The 24,913-nt window shown below is 34.1% G+C and overlaps 1 protein-coding gene across 3 annotated transcripts in view; it reads right to left on the bottom strand.

Annotated features, from left to right (window-relative positions):
* Nucleotides 1-324: 324 nt before the first annotated feature.
* CWC22 (CWC22 spliceosome associated protein homolog) overlaps nt 325-24,913 on the bottom strand; it is a 63,752-nt gene continuing 39,163 nt past the window's right edge. For all 3 annotated transcript variants that reach the window (XM_039219072.1, XM_039219074.1, XM_039219073.1), the window contains 12 exons: nt 24,022-24,157; nt 23,726-23,932; nt 23,571-23,633; nt 19,234-19,338; nt 17,885-17,966; nt 13,370-13,430; nt 9,575-9,652; nt 8,759-8,911; nt 7,205-7,332; nt 5,618-5,719; nt 5,302-5,522; nt 325-1,168 (listed from right to left, as the gene is read on the bottom strand). In XM_039219072.1, the coding sequence (XP_039075003.1) occupies nt 582-1,168; nt 5,302-5,522; nt 5,618-5,719; nt 7,205-7,332; nt 8,759-8,911; nt 9,575-9,652; nt 13,370-13,430; nt 17,885-17,966; nt 19,234-19,338; nt 23,571-23,633; nt 23,726-23,932; nt 24,022-24,157 (1,923 nt within the window). In that variant the 3' untranslated portion in view covers nt 325-581. The remainder of the gene's footprint in view (nt 1,169-5,301; nt 5,523-5,617; nt 5,720-7,204; nt 7,333-8,758; nt 8,912-9,574; nt 9,653-13,369; nt 13,431-17,884; nt 17,967-19,233; nt 19,339-23,570; nt 23,634-23,725; nt 23,933-24,021; nt 24,158-24,913) is intronic.

Below are 24,913 nucleotides of genomic sequence, written 5' to 3'. Positions count from 1 at the left end.
TAAATAATATAACTGTATATCTGTTTAAAAGACTAACATACCTTTAGCTCCATGAAAACAATTGTTAAAATTACACATACCTATCTTGTTTAAGACATAATATGAAACCTGAAATAATTCCCGTTTTTAAAAAAAGGTAACCCCTAAAAGAGGTTCATGGCATCTCATAACAAAGCAAAAATGTTACACTGAAATGGTTCACCTATTTTGGTCTCTGGTTTTATATATATTAATGTATATAAGCCACTAATAATTCATTATAATAGTTCTATAAACCATTGGAAACACCAGGAAAAAAATTTTTGTCAATGAAAAAATCACTGATTCAATGAGCATTTGATCATTTTATTAACAAAATATAAGCAAGAATTACATCCCTCTCTGGTGATGCTTTTCAAATAATTTTATGTGGAGGGCCTTGAGATGTATCAATTATAAAACATGTTTAAAATGAAAAATTTTTAAATGTACAAATACAAACCAGTACTTTATACAAGAATTCTCTATAAAGTTCGTTAATGTAAAAAATAATTTGTTTCAACTGAATATAAGGCAGATTCAGTTTCTGTAATTTTGTAGCATTACTTTTTTTGCTTTGTTGGAGACTTTTCTCTTCGCCGGTCCTGGTGTTTCCTGGATTCTCTGGAGGGTTCAGAGTGTCTGCTAGATTTTTCCCATCGCTTCTCAGCACCATTCTGACACCTATCCTCATCACTTCTAGAACCCGAATGTTTTCTGTTCTTTTCTCTTGACTTTGACCTATCTTTTCTTATAAAACGTTCACTGTCCTTATTTCGGTGCCGGTGCTCATTTTCGGAAAAAGAATTTCTTCTCTCTCCTCTCTTCTTTTTGGGATCACCATGCTTATTTTCCAAATCTGTGTGCATTTCTTGGTCTCTGTCATTCATGATTCTACCATAACTATTTCGTTCAGAAGGGACACCTCTGTCTGCACTGTATTTTGTTATGGGATTTCTCCAGTTTGGCTCTCTTGAATTTTTATCTTTATGTTTTTCTGACCTTCTTTCTCTTTCAGTCCTTATTTCCTGATGCCTTTGCTCCAGTCTTCTTTCTTCATGTTTTCTATCATGTGTGTGTTGTTTCCTGATCAATTTATCTACTTCTTTACTTCTGGTGTTCCCTTGTCCTTTCTTTCTTTTATCTTTAGCTGCACATATAAAATGAAACAGTTAGCTTTTATTTTAGTGCTTAATTTCATAATTTAACAATGACATTTATTGATCCATTTGCAGGTTTATTAATTCAGATAAACCGGATGCAAAACTAAATTGGTTGAATGGAAAGTCTAATGACAGTATTTCACAAGATGCATAATTTTAAGAATATATAACCTATCACCATTAGTTACTAAAGTACTGTTTTGATCCTTAGATTCAAAGAAGTAAATGGAAACTTTAAATAAACTATAGCAAATGTAAATTTTTTTTAATAAAGTGAGTAGCACAGTATATTTCCACTTACAAATTTTATTCAATAACAGAAATTCCAGCCCATGAGTGTTATGTCATATAAAGTATTGTCAGATCTGGTACATTAATCATCAAAATACAGTGATCACACATGCCAGCAATATCCCTCCCTAAAGGAAGGAGAGTGGGATGACTGGTCCGCTGAATAGCATGAATATATATTTTTCAAATAAAAACCTCTTCCTACAAAAAACAATAGTTCTGCTATCAGAGAAGCACTAACTGCACCAGAAAGAGAAGCAATGTTATGACATAATCACAGGCTATGTGAGAGCTATGAAGGCTTGATTTCTGAGAAAACTCTTTGGAAGAGGCCTAGAACAATTTAATCTGATTGAATCACAAATATAAATGTTAAATAATCACAGTGTAATTTTAAGCTATAAAACAAATTTAATCACTTTATCTGTGTGATTTCTTTTGGGTACATAAATCAAAGGTGCTGAGATGACCAAAATTTCTGTCAAATCCATATGCATACAGAAAGAAGAAAATACGGAAGAAAGGTGCCTACCTTCGTTCTGTCTCTACCCAAATCTCACTGCCCCAACCTGTATTTCTTCTGCCAAATGCCTACCCTTGGCATAGTCCATTGGTTTGCCACTAAGGATTTATTTCTCTGGTTCCTATCAAGCAGTTCAGCTGAGCAGCAGCTAGCCAAGCAGAAACCATCTGGTGGTGTGCTAAATCAACATCTCTGACCCTACTCCATGCCACTTTCAGACACGAGAACCCGAGCCCCACCATAATGTGCAATCTGCCCTGTCTTGGGTGTTTGCTTCACAAGTTTCTAATTTGGAGGTAGTTCATACTGCTTTTATGCTGTTTAATATTTTACTAATAAAACTGAAAGCTTTCTACTGAAATTGTATGATGAGGCAAACTAATTTTGAATCAGCAAGATCCCTTATTGAAGCAATTCATGCTGTGTTCTCATCTGTTCTCAAAACAGATACCATGAAATAACAAATTCTTTAGAATTAAAAGAGGTGAATATTAAATGAACAATGTTAATATATTTTAATTCAAGAATAAGACTTCCTGTGGACAAATGGAACCTTGCTCTGATAATTTAAAACACCAGGAGTCCCACAATTCTGGCTGCCATACGGTACGTAATACACTTTCAAGTGCAACAAGCCAGAGAACCAGAGTGTAAAGATCAGTCTTTCAACCGACTAAGACTAATGGGAAAAGTGATACTTCTCTGAAATATGCATTAAGAAGTAAGAAGAAATGACATGCATTTTGGACAATTAGACTATGTCTTACTCAGACTAAGATACTATGATGGAAGAAAGCAGAGTTAACCCTGGGGAAAACAATGGAGACCTTCTCAGAAAACAGCACATTTGAAAATCCTTTACTACAGCACTTCCACTTCCAGAGAGAATGGAGAAAGCTGTGGAAGACCAGAAGCCCTCCTGAAAACAACTAGAAGTGCCAGATAAAAATTTAAAATCTTCTGTTTAAAGGCACTAAAGATTATGAACAACTTGAGATGTTATAAAAAAAGGAAGTGTTCAAAAAAAGGACAGGGGTATGCTGAAAGAACACAGGGGTTAACTTGAAGGAGCTCCTAACTGCTAAAACTGAAATGATCTGAACAACAAAATAAATTATAGCACCGGATTTTATTAACTCAGAGAATAAGATAAATATCAGTGAGCCCACACTGATAAAATATACAGTTAATAAATAAATGGGGACTGAGGGACAACTCTTTCTTACAGAAGAAATTCAATTACTAAATGTAGAAGAAAAGAGACAAACATGAAAGTCACATTTGGCAAACACCACACCAGTAAGTATTGCAGACAAGATTCCAAAGATGGATGCTAAACTGAACAAATTATCTCTCTACAAGACATTAATTTATAGAGAAAAGGAGTTTCCAGAAAGAAATCCAGCAGATATCACCTTAACCCAGTGATCAAAGTTAATGTCATACCAGTATTATGAACTCCTAGATAACATGCACTAACAACAAATCATTTCTACGGTATTCGTCCAAAAATGCATTACCTCATTCTAATCATGTAAAAACATCAGACAGATCTCCATATTGAGGAGCATTCTAAAACATAAGTGACCAGAGGACTTCAAAAGTATCAAAGCCTTTAGAAACAAGGAAAGCCTGAGAAGAACTATCATAGGCTACAGAGGACTAAGGAGAAATGCACGTAGGATCCCGGAACAAGAAAAAGGACATTAATGGAAAACTGGTGAAATTCAAATAAGATCTGTTGTTTGTTTAATGTGTTGTTTCAATGTTAATTACCTGGCTTTGATCAGTGAACTATGATTATGTAAAATGCTAACACTAGGCAAAGTTGGGTAAAGGCTATATGGGAATTTTCTGTACTGTATTTTCAGCTTTCTTGTAAGTCGAATAAGAGCCAAGATTCAAGAGAAGGCAGAACCATAGAGACATAAGCTGATATTCTATAGCCGCTTGCTCCCTGCAGATATCTGCTGATTCAGGGCTGCTGCTGAGGGACAGAGAGAGCAGTAGAGCTTTGGCAGCTGCACAGGGCTGGACATACAAGATCGGAACAAAACAATTTGCAATATATATATGCAACAAAAGATACATGTCCAGAAAAACCTAAAGAGCTCCTAAAAATTTATAGAAAAGACAAGTTAATAAAACAAACAAACAAACAAACACAAAGAGGGAGTAACAAAAGACTTGAAAAGCCATTTAACAAAAGGAAAATGCCCAAATGGCCAATAATAATATAAAATAATGCTCAATTTCATTAGCGATCAAGAAAATGCAAATTAAAGTCACAATGCAATACCATGACTTATCTACAAGAATAATTAAAATTAAAAAGATAGCCAAGTGAAGTGTTGCAAGGTTGGGAGCAACTGGAGCTCTCAAACATGGCTGATGGGGGCGTAAACTGAAATAACCACTTGCAAAACTGGCCGTATCTACTGAAGCTAAATGTACTTACAACCTACAACCCAGAGATTCGCAGTGACTCTCTACGCACACACCCAACTGAAATGCATATATATATGCACATATCAAATATGAATAAGAGTATTCACAGGAATATTTATAAATCTAAATTGCTACTGAGTAAAAGGGATGCTAAACTGACTGTAGCATATTCATATAGTGGAAAACTAAACAGCAAAAAGAATGAATGAACTATAACTAAATGCAATCTCACAAACGTGATTGTGAAAGATAAGCCAGACATAAAGGAGTTCATAAAACATAGTGATAAAGTTAAAAGCAGGCACAACTAATTTATGGACTCACAAATGAGAGTAGTGGCTGCCATGAGGCAGTGGACAGGAGAAGTGGGAGTAGCTGGTAACTTGTTATGGACAGCTGGCGCATGGATGTGTTCTCCTTGAGAAAATTTCTGGAGCTGTACACCTATGAAGTATGCACTCAATGCATGGCACATGTCAGTAACTAACATAAACCCTCACTAATTAAAGTAAAAAACTAAAACTTCCTTACAATATAAACACCAGGAAAGATGTTAGCTGGATTGCAGCCATTATGAATGTGTGGTATTTCAGTCATCACTCAAATAAATATTTACCAGTGAAATATCTTCATTTCTATGAAGAAGATCCCAATAGCCAATCTTAGCATTATAAATGATGTAATTCACTACAGACTCCAGCAGTGACAGATGATCATTTATATTATTAATTGTGGCTTTGAAACAACTGAACTCTAAAATAATTAAGCAATCAACTTATTTTCTTCCCTCACCGTAAACATCACCAGCAATATACTTGTTAGAAAAGAGCCCAATCAATTATAAATGAGTTTCAGTACCTGAGGCAGAGCTCTCACTACTGCTGGATGAAGAATCGCTCTCCTCACTGGAAGACTCCGAACTGCTGTCACTGCTGTCCGAATCAGAGGCAGAGGAGTCAGACTCTGAAGATGAGGATGCAGAAGAGGAAGAGGAGGGGGAGGACTTATTTGGCTCAACATCTGGTTTCTGTGCCACAATGACCTTTGGTGTATTTTTGAGATGCTCGCGCAATTCATCCCTAATTAAAGATACAATCTCTGTTAGTTTCTGCTTCAAAGGCAACTGTGAGATAATTTTATAAGATGAAAATAAAATTCTGAAAATTATCCTTACGTTAAACCTCCAAGTCCTATAGAAGTGAAGAAGTTAATGGCAAACCGAGTGTTTCTTGGATTATCTCGGGGTAATAATCCTTCAAAAAATGGCTGCAGGGTTCTAAAAGAAGAAAAAAAATGAACAAAAGAGAACACATTGCTTAAAGATTAAAAGGCAAAATTCATATACAGTCATTTCTCAGATTTTCTATGTATTACTAAGTTAAAAAAATACAATCAAATAGGTGATTTATATCATTTATTAGGTTAGACTACATGCTATCTACATGAAATGAGTAGGGTCAAGTCATAATTTACTATACTTAATTTCTATAATTGTACAGCAGAGGATTTAAAAACCTTTTTATACACCACACACATACTGTACAACATATACAAATGCGCGCACACACACACACACAGTATGTGAATGTATATAATGAAAACTAAAGACAAATCTCCTCTGTTGTATATATGTATCCACAAGCATGCAGGGACAGCACTATGCATGGCACTGGGGTGTGGGGAAAAACAGTCAACAAAAGGGAGAAGTGATGGATGAAGACTGCATGTAATTACTAATTTCTGTGGAGGGGAACAAACAGAATACATTAACAATACAAGGTGGTTTGGATATGTCCTTCTGAGTGCCACATTGAATGAATAACCAGCAGACTTAGGACAAACTGTTTCACAGAAAAAGGTGACACACAAGAATGATGAAGAGTTTTGCTGGACAGACCAAGGGAGGGGATTTCTAGCTCTGGAAACAGAGCAATATTGGTCAGGCTGTGGAGAGGGGGGAGATAAACCTGGTGAAGGAGCTGGAGACCAATAAGTAAGTCTTTGAAGCCAAGGGGAACAGAAAGAATAGCACAGAGAGGGCATGTTGAACCCAGAAGAGAAAACTGTGGAGAAGAGGAGAAGGAGCTGAGGAGCAGAGATGAGGAAGATTAAGGCAGAATGACAAGAAAGTGAGAAGCCACAGTGAGGAAGTGGTCAACTGTCTAAGTGAGGCTGGGAAGTCCCAGGCCACGAGGACTGAGAAAAAGTACTTGATTTGGCAGGCAGTCACTAAGAAGTCTAAAAGGACGATTTCAGTAGTGTGAAGCCAGTGTGAGTGGCAGGTGGCAATATGAATAAACAGGAAATAAGAAAGCTGGGATAGGGATTACATGATAATCCTGGAATAAGACCCTAATTCACTGTAATAACTTGAACAATTACATGACTGAATCATCTGTATATATTCACAATTATCTACTGATAACAAAAAAATTAATATGCCAAGGTTCAAAATTAGGGTTAAAAATGAAAATAAAACTGTAAGTGCTCACTACTGGAAACTTCCAGTGGGCATGCAAAATAATTTTGTGTGTTCTAACTAAATTCAAAGAAGTATTAATTATGTGCTGTCTCTACTGGGACTAAAATCCATCAGTAAAAGTTACAGGTTGTCCTCTGCCATAGTTTCAGAGTAGTAATGGATGAAGAAAGTCCTAGGGGCTTACATCTTGTTTTTATGACTAAGGGTGGACTTATGTCCCTAAATTGGAGGAAAATTCCTGAGTACAGTAAAAATAAAAGTGCATAATGATAAACTTACTCATCCTTTAATCTTGCATTAAGTTTAGGAAGACCCATATATTCACACAATTCTTGGAAAAATATTTTAACAAAAATTCTACTGGATGACGTAGTGGTTTCTTCACTCAGCTTTATACATTCAAGAACCTGAAAATTAAGATTAAAAAAGACAAGTTTATTTTGTTCAAAAGATAAAACAAAATTAACAACATTGATACCTCTACGTATCTCTGAAGAATTATCTGTGAATATCTTACTTTGTCCTAATAAGTATTACTTCTTAGCAAGGTTTAAGACTACCTCTCCATGCTAATTTTCATAATGCTAAGATGCTACAGAAATAGAATTCTTTCCTTCTTGAGTAATGTGCTTTTTATAGCAGAGATATATTCTGCCATGAGTATGTAATACTGAAGCAAAGATTACTAGCTCCTAAAACTCAGTCATCAAAATATAGATGTCTAAGGGTTTGGGGCAAAATGCCACTTAGAGCATCAGGCTGTAGTTTTGTGTAGTACATATATGACCAGGGTAAAGACAGAAAGAGTGATGGCTTGTTCTGAATATTAAGATTGAGGCTTAGAAACTGAAGCTCATGGAGAGAGGTTTTAGGACAAATAAAAATAAAAGTAAACTCCAGTTTTTATGAGTTCTGTGTTCCAGGAACCCATTCGCTTCGATTGTTTAAAAATGTGATTTCATTTTCATTCCCAGAGGGAAAAGTAAAAAAGAAAAAATTATTATGATTAGGCTCCTAGGTCAGCTTACAAAATGCCTGTTAATGCAGCTAGACATATTTAGCACTTACAGTATTACAACAACGCATCCAATGTTTATGAATGAGCTCACTTTGTTTCCTCACTCCATCATAGTATCAGGTTGTGGTATGCTACAGTATGACCCTTTTCTTTCTTCCCTCTTGGATATAATGTCTTTCAACTTCACTTTTCTCATAACCTATCGCTTTTTATTTTATATTAGCACTAAGGGCATACTTTACCTTATATATTTCGTCTGAAAGCAGACATCGTATATAATTCACTCTGTATGGCCACTATCTCTCTCAAGTGACTGGGCACATAGCTAGTAATTAAATGAATGGTTGTTGGATGAACAACAGTTGTTTAATAAATGCGAGCTTCATGAATGCATTTCCAATCCATTTTTATACCAAGAATATCTTATCTTGTTCTAAATACCTATGACTACGTGATATATGACCACCGAAGTACTGATGTATGTGGGTATCAGTGTGCATGCATGTGTGCACACATAGAGAATAAAAAAAAATCTATCATTTTCCCTGAAAACACCATTAGCCACCATTTTTAAAAAGCACTGTGATGTTTGGACTGTTAATATCACTCAGGGTGGTATTTCTTACACTTATATATTATTTACTTAGCTTCTCGATCCCACGTTATATGAATATAACCTCAAAGATTGCCATTACAGGTATACATTTCATTTTAAAGTACATTTCCTACACAGGAAAAGTACGGCTATATACTTAATACCTCTTTGAGAATAACAGGATTAGAACGGAAGCATAAATATCGACCCGTCTACTTACACTCCATGGAAGTGAATCAGTGTATAAAAGGTGAGCAAACATCTTAGCAACATTTCTCAATTTGTTTGTTTCCAAGCGATGGATGGTATCATATTGTTCTTTGAATATACTTTCAAAGGATTCCATGTATTCTTTCTTTAGCATGCAAAATCGCTAATAAAAAAAAATTGAACGTCAGTACACTAAAAATTTACTGTCAATACTATTATGAGGATATCAGATCCTCCTAAATTTATTGATCTAAAATTTTGTGACATAATATTTTATATATCACATCAATCTTTTTGTGCTGTATGACAGAATGCTCAAAAAAGAAGTTAATATATGTATATCATCCCTTATTTACTTGGGATTTATACGCTGAAACAAAATTATACAAGTAGCTTATCATAGACACATACATTTGCATAGTATACAAATATATTTCTCTGTGGGTAGAGTTTAGATTTAAAAACTTATTTTAGCTCATGCTCTATTTGTGCTGCCTGAACATGCACTTGACTTCAAAACTGCTTTGAGATTTTGAAAAGGCAACATTTAATTGTCCTCTTTCGGAAATTGTTACAAAGCATATAGAATTTCAAAGTTCTGGAAGAGTCCTATGCAATGTTAAGGCACCACAAAATGAAGTAGGAAAGGAGGAAACTACAGAGGATGGGAAACCTCAGGAAGGGAAGAGCAACGAGCTTTTAACAAAGATTTGCTATTGTATTAGACCAGACCACAGAGCAGACACAGTAATTCACAGTATTCATGTTAAGGATTCCCTTAGTGACTCTATTAAATTCCAACAAGAAAAATGAGGCTGGAACTCACCCCAGCTAATAAGCCAAAAAATTTCTCATATGTCCTTTGTTGGGCACAACAATCAAGTATCATGTTGCAGAGCTCTTTCTATTTGGAAAAAAATTACGTTAATGATTCAAAACACAATGAATCCATGCTATATGATATTTTATCAATATGCTACAGACAACCTGAATTTTTAAATAAGGTTTTAAATACACAAAACATCCTAAGCTTTGTGAGCTTAAGTTATTAAGACAAAATAAAAAATTCAATCTATGTCAAGCCTATAGTTTTTCAAAGCTTTCAGCATGGCTGACAGTTTCCAAGGTCATCTATGCTAATTAGATTGATCATAAAAATCTCAATTCAAATTAAGTATTAACCACTTCAAGAAACTCTACTATATGAAACAGAAACACCAAGAAAAGGTTGAATAGACTGTATTCTAAAATGGTTCTACACAAAATTTTTAAAAATATAGGTCATCAATATACCTCCTAACAGTTTAGGTATATATTTTTAAACACAATTCCTAAAGAATATATTTAACTAGTTTAAAAAAGGTAGAACATGAGTCTTTACATAGGCATAAATAAGCAGAGCTACAACGTTAACTTAAATGACATTCTGGTTAATAAAGAAAAAATGTATTTAAAAGAATAAAGAAAAAAACACCACTGTAGTTGGATTTTCTAGCCTCAAAATAAATGTTATGCATATAAATCTATTGATAAATCTATACAGATAGGTCAAATCATTCCATAACTGCTGGAATAATATATTGTGTAATCAGTTATTTATGTGCCTTGAAAATTCTTGTATAAAAAGTCTGTTGAAATAGGGGAGTCTGGGTGGCTCAGTTGGTTAAGCGTCCAACTTTGGCTCAGGACATGATCTCATGGTTCATGATCTCGTGGTTCATCTCGGGTTTGGGCCCCGTGTTGGGCTCTGTACTGACAGCTCAGAGCTTAGATGGGGCCTGCTTCAGACTCTAATTCCCTCTTTCTCTGCCCCTCTCCCACCAGCACTCTGTCTCTCCCTCTCTCTGTCTCTCAAAGGATGAATAAACATTAAAAAAATTTTTTTGAAAAAATAAATTCTCTTGAACTAATAAATGCAAGAGTAAATCCATAAATCCAGGACTAGGAAATACCATCATCACAAGTTATTTATAATTTTAAAATATCCAAATGAAATATGTATTAATTATATCAATTTCACTGATGAAGAAACTCAGACAACATGGACACATCAATGGAGACAAAATGAAAATAGGCATATATTCATTCTCTGAGGACTGCTGTAGCAGTGACTGAGTATCTTTTTCTACAAAACATCTATCAAAAAGTTACACATTATTTTTTTCCAAATATAGTAACTATAACTTTCTATAAATGGAAAGCCAGCCTGTAAAATATAATATGTACCCTTTCAGTTCAGTTTTACTTCTATTTAATTTTATCTTTTTATTTTCAATGAGCAATTATGACACTTTGTAATATTTACAGCATAAGATGCAACCTAAGTAAATATTGTTAATGTTTTCAAAACTTAGGTCTACATATATTTGCTGCACATATCTATGTGCAAAAGGGAGGAAAAGGGCCCTAAAGCAGCATAGAACGGATACTCTAGAACTGGGCTGTCCAGCGTGGTAGCCCCTAGCTATATGCAGCTGATTAGTTAAGTTACTTAACATTACATAAAATTAAAATTTTCATTCTTCGGTCACACTAGCCACATTTTCAGTACTCAAAATCCATACGTGACTAGTAGCTACTGTACTAGACAGTGCAGAATATAAACATTTTCATCAATGTAGAAAGCTCTATTGGACCACACTGCTCCAAAAGTTGATATCTACTTATAAAACAATCTACTCAAAGGACTTAATTCACAATATGAGAATATTTTTAGATGTCATTACATTGCTAAATTATCACAAGTTACCTCAATTAAATAAAATGCTTATCAATGTGTAAGTTCTGAAAAGATGTACTTTGTCAAAATTTTAATATAGTAATAAAAAGTTAAAATGAGTTTTTTCTGGGTTCTGCCATATTATGTTAATTTGATATTAAAATGTATTTTCAACTCTTTTTACCAACATTGTATTTTACAAGAACATAAGAGTTAATCAGGTTTTAAACAATATAACATAGTAACATACTGATAGCAATGCTAATAAAGCCAGTGCTACTTGCAAAACAAATTACTTTCTTTCCTAGACTAAATGCAATTATAAGTGTTATTCCCTGTGGCTTAGAATAATTAAATATTTTAATATTTTAATTAAATATTATAGCAATTTTAGGAGAGTCTTTTGATTGCATGAAAACAGATGCACTGAGACACTCTTCCAAATGCTATCAAAATATGTTGAGGTTAGTTCTATAACAACTATCCTCTGAATTAGTGTTAATAAAACGTATAAGGACTTAATCATACTCCTCAAATAATGTGACAAGATCATATAGTAATTTCAGTTTCAATTATAATTTTAAAGGTTAATTCTCTAATTTATTTCCTTTCAGTGGTGACACATCAGGTACACCCAGGGTACAAATAGGTACACTGTTATTAATGTATCAATAAATAAGCTTTAAGAGGGAAAAAACTTGTTAAATTTAAATAATTTGTCTCAAAATTACATACCATGGCATTTCAAGAAGAAATCTATAATCTAGAACAAAGGTTGGTAAACTTTTTCTATCACAGGCCAGGCAGTAAATATTTCAGGCTTTGGAGGCCATATGGTCTCTGTTGCAACCAGTGAATTCTGCCGCTATAGGGTGAAAACAACAATCCACAATCCACCGACCAATGGTCCTGGCTGTATTCCACTACAATTTTATTTACAAAAATGGGCAGTGGGCCTGGGCCACAGTCTGCCAATCCCCGTAACAGATCATATTTAATGCGTTAAGACAAAGTACTCACACTTAACGGTAACGGCTCAGATAGTCAAGATCTTTTAGAACTAGAAACCAAACAGCCTAGAGTTGATATATTCTCTCTGGCATCTCTACTGGGTCTACCACATGTAAAGAAAGGTGTGAAAAACAAGACCCCAAAAGCCTTGGCTCAGGTTCCAAGGATTTAAAATGTAGATGGGCAGGGAGCAACACACACAAGAATGCAACTAGAAAAAACACCCAAGATAATCTACTCAATCCAGTCTTTACTAGCTCTGGCATTAGGGTACCATGATACTTTGAACAGTGAAGTATAAGACTAAGAGTCCTATATATTAAGAGAGGGCTAATATGTACTTTATGGATCACTGAACCCCTGAAACCTTGTAGAGTGTCTGACATGTGGTATACGGTAAACATAGTTTGTTGAACTAATGAATGAAAAAAATGATACAGATTTTTCTATACACAATTAACATATATAATTAACATAATGTAACAACATGTAAGGTGATGTTTATAATCTCTGCCACAAGAGAATGCTTGAGCACATTAAGTAGATGGGCTAGGCAATTCATTAAGGAACAAATTTCTTATTGTATTTAGGCCGTCTATTTGATTTATAGGCAACCACTCAGAAACGCATGTGAAGTGTAATGGTTCAGAGATACTTCTTCCTTTTTTCCACATCCCATTTAAGCAGCCTATTTAATTCACTGCAATGAGTAGCACTCATGAAGCACACTAGGACTCCGTGTTAAGTTACTTTAAAATTTTAAAATATCTACATTAAAAAAGAAGAATATCCAATCTGAGTTATAGTTTCAATTCATAAAACCTATGAACTATCTTAAACATTTTTAAAAACTACATATTTCCTAATAGAAGAAAAAAAGCATTAACTTACTGTTTGGCTTTCAGGAAACTCCATTTTCAGCAATTTGTGAGCACATTCTTCAAAATCTAAGCTGTAGAGATAAAATGGTCATGATAGGTTAAAAACTTGTGGCATAAATGATAGCACTCTTTTATAAACAAGGATCTTTAAAAATTGTTTTAAATAACTTTTTTTGCAATAACTTCACAGTACTCTACTGTGTATAAACAAAACACATAGTTCTTAATTTTACAAAGAATAAAGTACTGAGACACACTACAACGTGGGTGAACTCTAAATTATCCTAAGTGGAAAAAGTCAGATATAAAAGACCACAGACAGTATGACTTCATTTATATAAAATGTTCAGAATAGGCAAATATATAGATAGAAAACGGACAAATTTTATCTCACTGCTAAATATTTTCACTTATCTCTGACCCATGTCAGGAAGAGAGAAAAATGCTCCAGAGCCCATCATGACATCTAGTGCTTAATCCCCACAGTTACAAGTTATCTTGAGTCATACTCAAATGCAGTGCTTCTACAATTTCAAAACTAATTATAAAAACAGTAAATAACCAATATCACTTACAAGGAAAAAAAATTTGCTTTTATGCCATATAAGTTACGTTAAAAATAATTCTAATATGCTAAAGAGAATTATCAAATTCAATGTGAATTCAATTCAGGAATAATGCTAATATATTTGTACTCTTTGCAGAATGTTCAACCTTTATTATTATTATTTTAATGTTTTATTTATTTCTAGGAGAGAGACAGAGAGAGAGACAGCGCGAGCAGGGGAGGGTCAGAGAGAGAGGGAGTCACAGACTGAAACAGGCTCCTGGCTCTGAGCTGGCAGTCAGCACAGAGCCCGACGCGGGGCTCGAACCCATGAACCGCGAGATCATGACCTAAGTGAAAGTCGGACGCTTAACTGACTAAGCCACCCAGGCGCCCCAACCTTTATTATTTTTTATTTTTAATTTTAATTTTTTAAAAAGGTTTATTCATTTTTGAGAGAGAGACAGAGCATGAGCCGGGGAGGGGCAGAGAGAGAGGGAGACAGAATGCAAAGCAGGCTCCAGGCTCCAGGCTCTCAGCACAGAGCCTGACGTGGGGCTTGAACTCACAACCTGTGAGATCATGACCTAAGAGGAAGTTGGACACTTAACCGACTGAGCCACCCAGGGTCTCCATCAACCTTTATTCTTTTGATGACATCAGTATAAAATAATCAGCTGCTGAAATAGAATGATTATGAGTTTAGTTTTATAGTTCCTTTGTATTCCTCAGCTTCTGATACTTAATGAGTTCATAAGCACAACAGAGCAATAACTCAGGATGGTAAAATGTAATGGAATTGAGAAAAAAACTATAATGAAAAAAGAAATACATCAAAGAGAGATTTTGCAATGGGTAATATTAAAATATCTAGCACTAAGATTAAACTATTAAACTATAGTTGATAAACTTCAAGAATATAGCAATATTACCAAAAACTATTTTGAAAAACACAGCATTTTCTTTTCTAGTTTTAACTTTTTTAAAAAACCAAATTAGTACGCAGGAATAAACCTTTGCAATTTTTGAAAAATGAGCCAAGTAGCTAAGGAAAATATTTTACAACTCTCCTTTTATCTAGTAAGTACCAGGGAGAAAGCTAACTGTATGATAGTCTATTTTCCTTCTTGTTTTATTTTAAAAGTATTTGGTAACTCCCTATATACCAAGATTATTTTGCAGTTGCACTAAATGTAGATATTAAATGAACTAAATTTGTTTGATGTTTCAGTTATCTTAGGTTACTAAATCAAATGAATTACGGGTTTAACACAAATATATACTGAGGGAAGGGTAAAGAAAAGATTTTACATGATGCTAGTTTCCAAGCTGTGTTTACAATGGTTTTGTTGATGTTTCCAATCTAAGAAATTTTGATGGGAAAATGATAGTCCCACCTCCTTCTGATGCTCCAGCTTCAAAAATGTAAAATCAGAGTGGAACATCATTTGAAGCAAGAATAAACAGGAACGCCTACTTTTCAATAACAAAACCAACTGTGTTGTTATATATTTTATGTAAATGCGAGGGTCATTTAGGAGCCAAGATAGTAACAAAAAGATAAGGGTCTTGGTGGCATCAGTCAACAGGTCTAAAAGGAAAGGAATAAAAAAAATAAAATCAACAAACAATACAGTTGTCAGACCTTCCAAGGTCTGTTCACAAGATTTCCAAAAGAAAACCATATGATGCCCTCAAAGTCATCTGACTTGCTGAGTTATATTCCATTCTTGATTTATATTATATTTCGAAGAGACTGGTTTACTATAAATGTAAGGCTACCAAAAACTGGAAAAAGTAGACACAAAAAGTCTATAATCCAATTTCCTCTCTAGACAACCACTGTTGATATGTTATATATTTCTTCTAGAATCTGCCTACCTATTGAAACAGCGAAGAAAATACTACTGGTACAGTACTATACGGTCTATACAGTTTTTCCCCCCCACTGAACATTAATTCAGGACACTTTACCAAATCAATAACAATTCCCCACTAGCCTGATTTTCAATGGTGGCATCAACTGTACATTTTGTTATTTATATTGGACAAGATGGTCTCTTTTTTTCCCACACTTAACAGTTCTCTCTGTAATTCTCTGTCAATAGATATTTAAGAAATAAATAAAAAAGAATGGTCAAATGCCATGGAAACTAAGCCCTTGATTCCTGTTATCAAAAGGCTTTCCACGGAGAGTGTATCAATTTAAATTCCCACCAATATTTACATGTATCTCATTAAAGTCATTAGTACTATGTACTGCTTTGGGGAAAAAAAATAAGGTAAATCACTTCAGCTGTTTTAATGACCGATAATAGCATTTATTGTCCTAGTGTGTTATTTATTTGATATCTTTGTATTTCAGGATCCCATTACATGAATCCCCCAACCATGTCCTTTAAACACCTTTCTACTGAAGTCTTTGTGGTTCTTTCCTAAAATTTGTATGAGCCTTCAATTAAGTACAGCAAACTTTGTTATAAATTATTTTTACTAGGCATTTGGGGCTCAGAACTCTTAACAAATACCAACATATTAAACAGTATTGCTGTTATTAGAGTTCTTAGCACTCTGTAATCGTGACTGTGACCTGTCTAATGCTTTCTTGTTCAAATCTTTCATGTGATTCAAGGATTATCAAGGTTTGGTAAACTAAAAACACAGTTCCCTTTATTTTATTTATTTATTTTTTAATGTTTCATTTTATTTCTGAGAGAGAGACAGCATGAGCAGGGGAGGGTCAGAGAGAGAGGGAGACACAGAATCTGAAACAAACTCCAGGCTCTGAGCTAGGTGTCAGCACAGAGCCTGATGCGGGGCTCAAACCCATGAACTGTGAGATCATGACCTCAGCTGAAGTCGGATGCTTAACTGACTGAGCCACCCAGCACCTCAACACAGTTCCCTTTAAATAATTATTCTAAGAGCTCCACTGTAACTCTTAAAAATTAATGTTAACTGTAATATTAAAGCAGTGAATCCACTGTTTACAACTGATTACTGGTGAATTTCTAAAAGAGGATAAATGAAAGGTCCAATTCTAAGAATTTTTATCTATAACAAAAATTTCTCATTTTCCATTTTCAGATTGTAGGAGAAAGTATTTAATAGTTTTTTCTTTCATGGGCAAGGCAAAGAAATAGGTAAGGATAAACCAAAAATATTTCTAGCCAATGTTTTGCTTTTTAACATTTCTCTTTCTGAAGATGAATCTAAGCCAAAAAGTTTTCAGACAGAATAAAAACAGGATGACTCCTACGTATGAATCATTTTTGCTGTTACATCATATGAAATGGAAATATACAAAACCTAGTAAGAAAACAAAACTGAGAAAACATTCATCCTCCAGTGTAAAATGTAAACACTGTGCCCATTAAATCAATAGGTTAATTCACATAGAAAACAACAGATGTACTAAGCATTTCATATTTCATTTATTTCTCTTCAAAACCAAACTCATAGCCTTCAAAGGGAAATGGATATTCGCATGACATCACAGTAGTTCTTACTTAACATTACTTCAAAGGGTCCTCAAAACCTCCTAACTCCTATTTCCATTTATATTCATTTCCATCTGCACAGCAAATCAGTATCCAAAAGTTATCATAACAGTGCTTCTCTGCTTAGAATCAGAATTTATAAACCAAATAAAAAAAATACTAAATTTCTACTACACAATTATATTCTGTGCCAGCTCTATAATATAGAGTTGTTTCCAGGTTATTAGTGATATTTAACTCTAAGGAATGACAGTTAAGAGAGCCCTGTTTCATTATGTAACACTAAAAGACCTTCTAAATAAGTAAAGATAATTTTCTCTTTGAAGTAAAGAACCAACAGTAGGGATCTATGAAGTTGGGCAGGTAGTTTGAGAATCCCTGATGTGGTATCTAGTTTTTTGTTACCAGATTCTAAAAATTCCATCTTCTTTTCCATCTGCTATCAAAAGCAAGGATCAAGAGAGCTATAGTATCTTACCTTGACTGAATAGCAAGATAAATTGTACGACGAAATGAGACTAGATTAATTTCTGTTTTGTCATGAATAGTCACTTTTTGTCCTGAAAGAAATTAAACATAACTAAATTACAAAACTATAAAAATAAAAGTGAAGAAATGTACATGTATCGCTATAATAATTTTTCATAAATATTTAGAATCTAGGAGTTTAATAATAATACTCTTTTCTGCAGAGTTCAAAATAACTATTTCTAGTCTCTTGCCATATCTTACAGTATTTTAATAACTTGTGTCAATTCAAAGAAGTCCAGAATCAAGCTAGAAATATCTTTGTTTCTGTGTTCCTTGCTCATTTAGATACTATAAAAGGCAGCATTCACGCTGTTGTTTGCTAAAATATTATTTCTTGAGTTATAAACACGGGAATTTGGAAGAACTGTAACTTACGGGTAGATATTCAGTTTCAGAGAACACTGGATTATCATGACAGACCGGATGGGTCCAATATAAACATGTGTATTTATCAATACCTTCTCTTATATATTTCATGAAAACTTATTAGAAATATTTAAGTTTTTAATTGAAGAGTACTTTCACATACAATAAAGAAATTCTGAAGTAAATGTAGTATATAGGTAGTTAGGAAATATTTTAAATAATAAAGACACTGAAAAAAGTTAATTTATTTTTATAAAATATGTTGTAGAAAACTAATTACACTTTAAGACAGAACTAAAATGCATTGTGTCTTAGAAGGGAAAGATCTACTTCTAATACTTTTCAAGTATGTAAAATAAGTAAATAATGACCAGTGTATGTATGTTCTGATGTTTTAACTGAGACTTAACCAAAGTAAAGTTCTGAGCTTACTTTTCTGTGAAATAAAGCAATCAAAGCTTAAGAAAAAGATCACGCCTGCTGTGTGCAAACACAGCTTTTGGCCATCCGACTATATTTTGCCAAAATGAATAGAAAATACCTCATCACTTTCATCTGTCACATTCATGCCAGGGTTGCAGAAAACACATGCACTCAACATGAATGCATCTTTTTCACAGTTTACAGTCACATGCACAAAATATGAAATTAAAATTATGCTGATATTAAAAAGTGATTTCCTTAATACTTCTAGAGAAGGGTTTTTCAACCTTAGCAATGCTGACGTTACCAGCTAGATAGTAATCCGTCCTGGGGGGCAGTCTTGTGACTTGTAGTAAGTTTAACAGCATCTCTAGCCTTCAGCCACTCAATGCCAGTTGCAGCCCTCAGCCCTCCACAGATTGGAAACCACTATTTTAGAGGATTACATTAGAATTAATTTAATTTCAGAGTATTTTACATTATTATTTGAATGAGCTACACTTTTACCTTCTTCATCTTCTTCTCCCTCTTCCTCCTCGTCTTCCTCTTCCTCTTCACTACTTCCAGCATCTTGGTCTGTGTTTGAGTCACTATCTCCTTCATCAAGAATTTCTACCAGAACAAAGTACAGGAAAATATTAGTGAGCGAGTAATACACATGAATCTCATTCTAAGAAGATAATTCTCACTTGGCCAAAATCCGTAGTGGTGTTACAGTCTACCACCCAACAAAGATGATCACACAGGCCTCATGTTATTGTCTCGGTAGTCATAGAACCATATGTACCATTCTTCTGCTTGGTAGGAAATGCTTATAAAATAAGGAAGGGATGAGAAGAACAAAGAAAAAGTAGATGAAGGTTTTTCAAAAGAGCAAGACCACTGGAAAAATAAATTATGAATGGAAACTAGTTATACTGGAGTCAAAATACTATTAGTTCAGCATCAGAAAGGAGACCATCTATTATAAAAAGCTAAGGCTAGATATAGAAAAAACAAGAATTTAGGCTAAGAATGTTTTCTGAAAGATAATGAAGAAAAAATAATTGCATAATTTAGTGTTTAAATAGTGATGAGATTTTTATTCTTAGGTATACTTAAATAGATTACAATTAATCTAAAGACTTTCCATATGTAAACAGAAACAGCCTTTAAAAACACTGGTAAGATGAGCACTTCACTGGAAAATCGCTTCTTAAAATACAACTCACCTTCGGAAGTGGATGAAAACAGTGATTGATGTACATCAGAGACTACATAAGTCCAGTCACCGTATTAATAGTTAACAAATGACAAAAACTAAAATTGGATTTTGCCCAATGGTGTGCTCTATTAATCAGATAAAAGATTTTACAAACCTGGCTAATACTTCACTTTTGCATTTCTATTAAAATCAGAGTTTTTAATATAGTTTTGGTGAACTTAGTTTTAGGAAAACTCTAATTTCTTAAATTTAACTTAGCACTATAAATCAAGAGCTACATATACTATTTAATGTTCATGTCATAAAAAACAAATCATTTTATTAAAAGGAAGAGTTGTCATTCAATCCTTAGCTGACATACAAACCCCAAGAATACTTCTAACAAACGTGACTTCAAGAAATAATCTAAGGTGTCTAGTTTCCTCTTACATAATGTGGCTTAGACAGACTTCTAACAGAGGGAACTATTTAGTATTCAATAGTCGAAGAGAGGCACTCCTGCTGTTTTCCCAAATGCTGTAAGACCTAAAACATAAGTGCACCTGGGTCACTCTAAGGTGCTAATTACTAAAGCTGTGCCCACTTCCTGCTGTGGCCATTTTTTTATGCCAGTTCTAGGAGAACATTTTATAAAAGAATGAAGGTCAAATGAATTGTCTAGTCGTTTGCATCATCCTCTCCTCATCTCTCCACTTTAGAATCTACTTACTGAAATCACTTAGGCAATGATAATTGGATTTCATTCACTGAATGAAGCAGTGGTTTCAAAGTATGCTCTTAGAGTCCCTGGGGGGGGTCAAGTGAAACCTGTCAGATGGTCTGTGAGGTCAAAAGTATTTTCATAACAATACAAAGCATTCTCTGCCTTTTCACTGTGCTGACATCTACAGTGGTCCAAAAGCAATGGGGGCTGAACCCAATGCAACCTGGGCACAAATCAAGGCACCAAACTGCACCAGTCCCTGTGCAGAGAGCCATGCTCTTGTAGGAGGTTTGAAAAAGCCTCAGTCTGACTTAAAAATGCCCTTGAAGAGGAAGGGCATTAAATTTCATCAAATCTCAGCCCTTATGTGTAGGCATATACAGGCATGAACAACAAAACATGAAGTTCATGTACAGCCCTTCTGTTAAAGACAGATGCACAATGGTGATGGTTATCTTAAAGAAACGCATCTGTGTGACTGTTTGACCTACCCGGTGAATCAGCTATATTTTTCATTTTTACTTGAAAGAATGGCTAACAAACTTTAGTTGTTAGACTTTCTGGCAGAACGTTTTCTCAAATGTAAACAAGTGAGACTGTCACTTCAAGAAGGGGAAAAATAGTTGGGGAGATGGAGAGAGGCAAACCATGAGAGACTCTTGAATGCTGAGAACAAACTGAGGGCTGATGGGGGTGAGGGAGAGGGGAAGGGGGGTGATGGGCATGGAGGAGGGTACTTGTTGGGATGAGCACTGGGTGTTACACAGAAACCAACTTGACAATAAACTTTTTAAGGAAAAAAAAACAACAAAAAAAAGGGAAATAATTGAAAATATTTTACCCCCATGATAAAATCAGAATTCTCAAGAGGAAATTAGAGTTTTAGAAAACTTGTATCCATTCCTGTGAGCTTGACAGCTTCCCAATTCTTAGACCTCCTTGATAAGACAGGTGGCAATATTTATAAATATGATTTCTTGATACTGTGTTAATGTGTTAATTTAATTTTGATAATGTTAACATGTTAACACTTGGAAGACATGCATAACTGAGTGAAATGCTATTTCCCATATGATCAGTGGAGCATGTTATAAAATCATGCATGGGTAAAAGATCCATTCAAAGTGATATGCCATGGGATTTAATGTAACAGAGTATGAAAATTCATGAATACTGTTTCAGGTTTCACACTGCAATTAATCTTTAAAAACTATTAGCTTTTAGGGGCACCTGGGTAATTCAGTCAATTAAGCGTCTGATTCTTGATTTCAACTCAGGTCATGATCTCATGGTTCACGAGACTGAGCTCCACATTGGGTCCTGTGCCTACAGCAAGAAACCTGCTTGGAATTCTCTCTCTCCTTCTAATTCTCCCTCTGTCTCTGTTCCTTCCCATCTTACATACTTTCTCTCTCTCAAAATAAATAAACATTAAAAAAAACTATTAGTTTTTAAATATGGGCATACTATCAAGGAAGAATATACACATTATCTGAAAAGGCTATTAAAACACTTCTCTCTTTTCCAACTACATATTATCTGTGAGGCTAAATTTCCTTCACATACATCAATCAAAACAACCTATTGCAATGACTGACTGAATAACCAACAATATGAAAATCCATTTCCTATTAAGTCAGATATTAAATTGTACAACATATATGAAACATGCCATTTTTCTTAAATTTCTTTGTCTATAGTCATCAAGAGTAGAAAGAAATCTTGAGTTCAAAGAGTTTAAGAAGTACTACAATTATAAAAACCACCACTTTCCTGGCACTGGCCAACTGCTGATATCCTAAAGAAATGGATGGAGAGTTCCCAAGTTAAAAAAAAATACCAGGTATGATAAAAATTCCATAAAACCATGTAGCATCTTTGAGGGGTACAGTAGAAAAAGAAGTTCGTAAGAAAAGAAAGCAAAATGGGTCCAAGGAATTCTCCATGTTTAGAAACTAAATTATAATAGCAAAAGCAATATGGCCATTGCAGTAAAATGTCCCTAGGAAACTGGTACACCTAAGAAGAGAAATCTATTGAACCAGATTTTTAGAATAACGTATAGAAATCTGAAGCTGCTTATACTTTACTTGCTATTTCATTCTACTTCAAGACTGACGAAAATACAAAATGCAGGCTGCTGACAGAGCTCTAGGCCTCCTGCTCTCTTCCTGAATGCTTTTGGAACAGTAAGTACTTCTCACGTAAAATCACAGCGCGAGGGAAATAGAACTCACAAAATTGTAATTATAATATAATTATATACGTAGCCCAGAATATTAGCTTTAGAAGAAAAATGATTCAAATGTGAAAAAAAGTCATTGCCTAAATACTGGTTCTATATTTATCCTTCAACAAGTAACATTTATATCAACAAGTTTTTTAACTTGTTCTAGGTCACTTAGCTTGTAAAGGCACAGACAAAATACAAACCAAAGTCTGTCCAAAGTTAGTGAGTTAGTGTTTACAATATATCAATGATGTACAAATGATAATCATAATCAATTTATCAATTTATTGGGCACTGCTACCCTACCTGGAATTGATTGATTTTATCAAGATATCAATCTGCTCTTAAGAAATAATAAAGTACAGCACTTTAAAGAATAGCATTCGGCTGAATTATTAAATTGGGGGTAAGTTTAAGTACTAATTTTTAAGTGGCAGTAAAGTTAAAATAAAGGCCATTAGTTATATATGGACATTTCTTAAGAGGAATGAGACTTAAGGGCTGTATAATTTAAACAGAGGGAAAGAGGAGATGGAAAATGAGGTAAATAATTTAGAATGAAGTAACAGCATGGGAAAAAAGTGAAGAGAATGGCTTCATAAGAGCAGAGATTTCATTAGGTCAGTAATCTAAACCTTTCTGTTAGTATTATAGAACTACATGAATTGCTTCTACTTATCCAAAATAGATTATAAAATTCTACCTACCTTTCTTAATAGCTTTGTACTTCTCTTCATTCTCCATGAAATTGGGATCCATCTTGAAAACATCTTAAAAACAGAAATTAAAAAATAGTGTTTATTTTCTATACTTACATTTGTTAGTGTCCCACTTCCCAATTCTCCCCCTACCCATGACTCACTAAGAACATCTTCTGGATTATAGTCATCCTCCAGAGGAAGCATATGAGTGAACTGATCATCTTCTTCTACTAAGTCAAGTCCTTCTAGGATAACAGGGTGGTCCTTAAATCCATCCTTCCGTACAGCAAACATCACTTCAATCATATACTGAACTCTTTTGTCAATTTCAGATTCATGGAGAATATTTCGGAGGCGCTCAAATATAGCTGAAGTTAAAATGAAAGAAAAAAGCAAGAAAATAAACAATATAATCCTCAAGCAAAAGCTCAATATCCAACTGAGGGCATAGACTTACCATTGATTCCTCTTGGTGACACCTGTGTTAATTTGAGGCCACATTCCTTGAGAAAACCAATAGCGACTTCAACACTATCATCGGTTGGTCTTTCCAGGAGCAAAGTGAGCATCTCTAGGCATAAAACTTCATGTGCCTTAAACAAAATGAAGACATGTGAAATAGAGAAAATATTTTTACATATATTAACATACTATTGGTAGTAATTTTAAAAATTAGCAAATCTGGTTTTTGCAGCAAAAATATTGTACATTTGATGAGCAAAGTTTTATAATGCATATAGTAATACTCCAAATATGGGCCACAATTTTTTTTTTACTTTCATTATGCATCTGTTAAAAATTTCCAGATGATTGTTCCAAAAATCTAAATTTATTATACTGAATAAACTATTTGATATCTCCAGAAGAAATAATTCTTCTTACATATTACATATATCAAATAATATAATGCCTACAGGAAATGCTATATTAACTTCCAAATGTAAGTTAAAAATTATGTATTAATTTTTGATAATCATTATGTGAAGAACAGTAATACTATACTTTTTCTAATACTCTTCTTCACAACCACAGCTCTTTACATCCATTTCCCAGGTCATTCTTTCAGCCACTCTGTTATAAAGCAAATAGTTCTTAAATTACATGAATAATTTTATCAGATAATATCTTGACTGTTTCTGGTACTCAACGATACTTTTGAATACTTCCCTTTATTTTTTTAAAACTAAATCAGGTTATTTACACTGATCACATTAGAAAATCAGTACTTCTAAACAATAGCAGGAAGGGTGGGAATAAAATTCTACTGAGAAGCTTTGCCGTGAAAAGAAAATGTAAAGGGAAGCATTTTCAAGACACCGTCTATATGCCTTTCTAAGGTTGGATACTTC

This window comes from Hyaena hyaena, unplaced genomic scaffold (genome assembly GCF_003009895.1).
Source record: "Hyaena hyaena isolate Hyena2069 unplaced genomic scaffold, ASM300989v1 scaffold_785, whole genome shotgun sequence".
NCBI classification, from domain to species: domain Eukaryota; kingdom Metazoa; phylum Chordata; class Mammalia; order Carnivora; family Hyaenidae; genus Hyaena; species Hyaena hyaena.
Note: the sequence above shows the minus strand (reverse complement) of the source record. Positions and strands in the feature narration are given on the sequence as shown.